General features: G+C 49.5%; 1 protein-coding gene across 1 annotated transcript; it reads right to left on the reverse strand.

The window, feature by feature from the left end:
• Nucleotides 1-673: 673 nt before the first annotated feature.
• Nucleotides 674-2,464, reverse strand: LOC120696723 (cytochrome P450 94C1-like). Its single transcript, XM_039979708.1, has one exon. The coding sequence runs from the start codon at nt 2,377-2,379 to the stop codon at nt 862-864; it is 1,518 nt and encodes a 505-aa protein (XP_039835642.1). The 5' UTR covers nt 2,380-2,464; the 3' UTR covers nt 674-861.
• Between the last annotated feature and the right edge of the window lie 3,208 nt (nt 2,465-5,672).

Consider the following 5,672-nt stretch of genomic DNA (forward strand, 5'->3'; position numbering starts at 1 on the left):
GTATTCTTCAACTCGACAATAATAAAAGAGGAGATGTTGTCCACTTCACATCAACATCCTCTTCAACTGCCAGCACGAGCACAGTTCGTAAATACCGTCTGTGCTTCCTTCTACAGGCCATCACTTGTCAGTGCTCTGAAGATAGATCTGTATCGGTATACAGAGAGAGGCAGTCGACAGCAATCACTGCAGGTCAGCAGTTGCTTTTAGCGTGCAAACTGAAAATGATGTGGGGATGGGGATCCTACGATGGATCTGGCAATGAAATTAGAGGAGGCCGTGAATTGAATGAACGCAGGGACCATTTTGCTGTTGTATACGTACAGTTTCCTTGGTTACACGATCAATCTGCTGAGCCAATTCTGTCTATCGCATTAATTTCTCGTCAGGAATTCAGGATGGCCTGAAACCCTGAATCTGCTACTGCTAAGCAATTGACTGAAAAATCTCTGCAGCTGAAACAGATGAAGGTGGCTCGTTTTGAGATGAAGCAATCTGAAACAGATGTCCAGAACGAAAATGGGAAGTGAATCGCGGATTGGAATATGCAAGGTCCCATATGCAACATTCTGAAGATTTTTTTTTTAGATTAGGATTCTGAAAATGAAAAGAACTGTTCTGAAGATGAAAAGAACTGTTAGCTAACAGGCAAGTGGGCTCAACAAACAGTGGTGGTAACAGTATGGATTTCACAGTTAGCTTTCTGTTGCAGCATCAGAAAAGGAACACCTTCTGAATGGAACTTTCGATTCAACTAGCTATTTCCATTCCCTTGTTCGTTTAATTAGTCTATGTACATTTCATAGCCGTTTTCGCGAAACAACACTCTATCTAACCTCTTTTCTCTGAAACCTTGAATCTCTAATTTCTAACTCTTCTAATCCTGACTGGGAGCCCGCCGCTGATGGACGCGGTGAGCCCCGACACGAACTTTGGGGCGCAGGCGCCGCTGCCACTCTCCCCGACCACCTCGACGTCGAACAACCTCACCACCGCCACGCCCACCGCCTTCATCTCGGTGACCGCGAGCTCCTTGCCGAGGCACACGCGGAGGCCCGCCTGGAACACGGGGTACCTGTACAGGCTCTCCGGCACGAAGGAGCGGCCGGGTCCGGTGAGCCACCGGTCCGGGCGGAAGTCGCCATGGTCGGCGCCCCAGATGCTGGGCAGGCGGCCCATGGCGTAGGGGTGGTACATCACGCGCGCCCCACCGGAGACGTAGGTGCCGTCGGGGAGCACGTCGGGCCCGGCGCAGAACTTGGAGTCGAACTGCACGGGCGGGAACAGGCGCATGTTCTCGTACAGCACCGCGTGGGTGTAGTGCAGGCCCTTGAGGTGCTCGTAGGTGACCGGCGTCGAGTCGCCGTCCCCGGCCTCGGCGCGCATGGCGGCCGCCACCTCCGGGTGCTTGGACAGGAGCATGAAGAGCGTGGTGAGCGCGGAGGACACCGTGTCGCGCCCGGCGAGGAGGAAGCTGACCACGATGTCGCGGAGGTACTTGTCGTCCACGGCGTGGGCGTCGCCGCCGGCCGAGGCCATGAACCGGGACAGGAGGTCATGGCTGCTGGCGACGCCCAGCTTCCGGCGCTCCCGGATCATGGCGGCCGCGAGCTCGTCGACGAGCCTGATGGCCTTCCTGAGCTCCCGCTCGGACCCGACGTTGAGCAGGCGCTTCATCCTCCAGAGCAGCGGCGACGCCGCGGCGCCGCGCATGGCGCAGAGCCGCGTCGCCGTGTCGAAGGCGTCGGCGAGCTTGGACATGGGCATTTCCCGCTCGAGGCAGCCCGGGTCGAGGCCGAAGGAGATCTTGCAGATGGTGTCGAAGGCGAAGCGCCGGAACACGTCCTGCAGGTCCACGACGGCGCCCCTGTCGGCGGCGTCGGCGAGGAGCGGCATGAGGCGGGCCTCCACCTCCTGGGCGATGATCTTGTAGGCGTAGGAGCGCACGGCGACGCTGCCGAGCTCGAGGCTGGCCATCTTGCGCTGGTGGCGCCAGGCGGCGCCGTCGACGTTGAAGATGCCGCCGCCGAGGAGGTCGCCGAGGAGCGCGGAGAAGGTCTTGCCCTTGGGGAAGTTGTCGAAGTTGGTCTTGAGCATGTACTCGACGTTGGCCGGGTTGGCGGTGATGGTGCAGCCGAGGACGTGGACGTGGACGGTGCCGGTGGGGGACTCCCGGAGCAGGTGCGCGTACCAGTCGCCGAGGTTGGGGAAGTCCCTCGCCCAGGACCCCGTCAGGTACGCCCGGCAGACATGGCAGCTGCACCACGGCCACCGGCGCACGAGCAGGAGCACGGCGGCCAGCGCAACCAAGCAGAGGGACAAGGCTGAGAAGGCCATGCCCGCGCACTGCGCTGCCCATGGCAAGCCCATGGCGTCCATGGCTCCTGTTGCTAGCTAGAATTAGCTAGTGGGATAGGCCTGGAGCAGGTCGGGGCGCGAGAGAGAAGGAGAGGAAAATGTGAGTTTGTGAGATGCGGCAGAAGACCCAGGAGGCTTTGTCTATATATAACGCGTGTGGACCGGAATTCAGCACATGGCGCACGTGCGCGTTTTGGCTTAAACACGTTTCGCTAAACCTTTTGCCCTTTTTTCTTTCCGTGCACGCAGAAACAGCTCATGTCCCCATCGTTTTGTACAGCAGCCTGATGACAGTTGGGTCCACATCGCCAAGGAGAGCAGGAGGAAGGAGAGGAGCATGCCATGCCACCCAGAGAATGCAAAGCTTTTTAGAACGAGAGAAAGGTTGTTGTCATTTCCAAGGCTCTTCCTTTGGCAATTGATGTCTCAAAAAAGGGAGTAAGGGATAATTAAAGTGATCTATCTAGTAGTTGGCGATTCAAAATTTGGACCGTAGTATGGTATTTGGTTGAAATACTTATATAATTAGAGCTGCTTGTGTCTCTTTCATCCAATAGCGGTGGGGAAGAAATTCGGCACCATTTCAATTTTGGAAAAGTTTAATTTACTCCCTCCAAATATAATGAAAGTCTGAATAACCTTCTAACCTATAACTTGGTTCAATTTACCCCCTATTCTATGACATTTAGTTCATTTTAACCCATAATATAATTTATCTTTTTATTTATCCATACACAAGTTAAATTTTAGTTCAAATTTTGCAGGGACATCATAATGCATATTAAAAATTTTATAATTTTTGCATTATTATTTTGCATATAATTTGAACTCCAATGATTAATTTGTTATTAAACATCCTAACCTATCAAAATAATGATATACAATTATGATGTATTTTTTCTAACATGTGTTATGATGTGTGTTATCATCTTGTAAAATTTTAATTTAAAACTCCAACTATGCATGAAGAAATGAAACAGACAAATTATTTTAAGGGATAATTTGAACCAAAGGGCATAGTTTAGGGTAAATCTGTACTTTGGCTATAGTTGGCGGGAGTAATTTAGACTTTTTTATTTATTTTTTCTCTCAAAATAAAATTTATTGAGATGAAATAATTTGGAGTCTTAAAAACTTTCGAATAGGAGTTTATTTAAGTTTTAAGGCTTCAAACTTTTGAATTAGAATGTACAATAAAATAATAATATTGAATTCGGAAGTTTTAAGAACCGAAAACATTTAAATTGATTTTTTTTAATGGAAAGGTGAGGGAGGGAGGAAGGACAAACTTTAAATTGGAAGGGGATTCAGTTGCGCTAGTTAAGTACCTTGCAATTGTCTTACATGTTGGTAGTATTCTTATTTTACGCTTTACTAGTTGCAATTCAGCTGGTTTGGTTCTTCATAATAGAATATGTTTATTTTGGCTATTTACTCATTTGTTGGTGGGGATTTGAGTCCCCAACAGGCCTGTATATCGCACGGTGCAAAAGGCACAATGGCAGCTGGTTGTGGCATGTCAGCAAATTTAATGCTCATCACAATTCTACGACACTCGTATTGAGATTGATCTCTTGCAGTTAATTAGTTAATCTAAGGGGCCGTTTAGTTCCCAAAAATTTTCACCCAAAAATTTTCACCTCCCCTTTAAACACATGTATGAAGCACTAAATGTAATTAAATAATAAAACTAATTACACAGTTTGGATGTACACGACAAGACGAATTTTTTGAGCCTAATTAGCGCATGATTAGCCATAAGTGCTACAGTACCCCCGCATGTGCTAATGATGCGGTCAAAGGCCTCAAAAGATTCGTCTCGCGGTTTCCAAGTGAGTTCTGAAATTAGTTTTTTAATTAGTGTTCGAAAAACCCTCCCGACATCTGGTCAAACATTGACGTGACACCCAAAAATTTTCACCCAAACCAACTAAACGCAAAATCGGCATGCATGCCGGCTCGTGCTGCCAAAATATCCACACTGCATTGATGATAGTCGATGCACAGTACAGCTGGGTTCCGCGGTTCCTCGCTAGCGAGCTAGCGAGCTTTCAATAAGCTTTGGTCGTCGGGCCATGAATGTTACGCATGCAGCGCGAGATGCAGGACAGCCGAGGTGTGGTGGGTCGTGAGCTAGCTCCATCAATCGGGTTTAATTTGGTTGGACGATGGAAGTGCGGGCAGGGGTAGGCCGGCGTTGCTCATATAAAACATGGTTCTATTTAGTGCGCGCGCTCTCTCTCTCTCTCCACAATCTAATTTGGTACTTATATAGTATTTTTTAACTTAAAACTACTAACAGTACTTTTAAGTTTAACTCTTAGATTATCTAGGATTAGATTTTTAAAACGCCTTATATATATTACTACCACCCTGTGCGTCTGAGGCGGCCGATGGACCACGTCGCCGGTGCTCCGGCCCGGGGGGTCAAAGCGATCGAACCGCTTGCATTGCTTGCCCATCTGACAACTGACATATGGTTAGTTGTGGTGACGCTGAGACATGTAGGTTTGTTTTGCTGACGACGAGTCGAGACGACGACGCAGCCCTGCTTGCTTGCGTATTACTCCCTCCGAGGTCCCTTTATAATCGTCGTTTGGGAGTTGTGCCCCCCTCACAAGCACGGATTCCTAGCGACTAATAAAACGGGACAGAGGGAGTAGTACTTGTTCGGTGAGCACTGAATTATCATCAGCTTTAATTTTGCACTAATATCGATCGGGCCTTGTTCGGTCACTGCAGCGAGCGAGCGAGCGAATCCCTAGCTAGCTCTCATCCATCTAGGACAGCGACTAGTAGGAGTATTTCAAGCCGTACGTTTACTGTGCTGTGCTGATTGGGACGTCGATGCAATGCAAGTGAACTGAATTTTATTTTCTTGCAGCTCGCTGCTTGTACGTCTTTGTCGCCGCCGACTGGCTCTGCTCAGGAGCGCGTCGCTAGCTACTGCTATAGTGCTATCCTACCGGTCGAGTACTGAATACTGATGCCGTACGTGGCTGCTCATCAGCCACTGCCAAGATTTATTCCGCACGTTTCCAGCGATGACCACAGGGGAGGGACACGGCTCGCCGCTCAGCCCGCGTCGTACCGTACGTCTCTTGGATTCTTTCTCTGTCACCCGTCATTTGCCAAGAATCCGGCACCATCTTAATCTTCAATTGCTTCGCCGGCCGGCACCATTTTTATTCTAGAAAATTTCCTATTTGACACCAGTATATGACGACGTGCCTGCAATAATGGAAGTCCAAGATGATGACGGGCACAAGTTAACAACTTTGCGTCGTGTCCCGCGCGTGGCGCCGGCTACCGCT

Source organism: Panicum virgatum, chromosome 3K, assembly GCF_016808335.1.
Source record: "Panicum virgatum strain AP13 chromosome 3K, P.virgatum_v5, whole genome shotgun sequence".
In the NCBI taxonomy this organism is placed as follows: Eukaryota; Viridiplantae; Streptophyta; class Magnoliopsida; order Poales; family Poaceae; genus Panicum; species Panicum virgatum.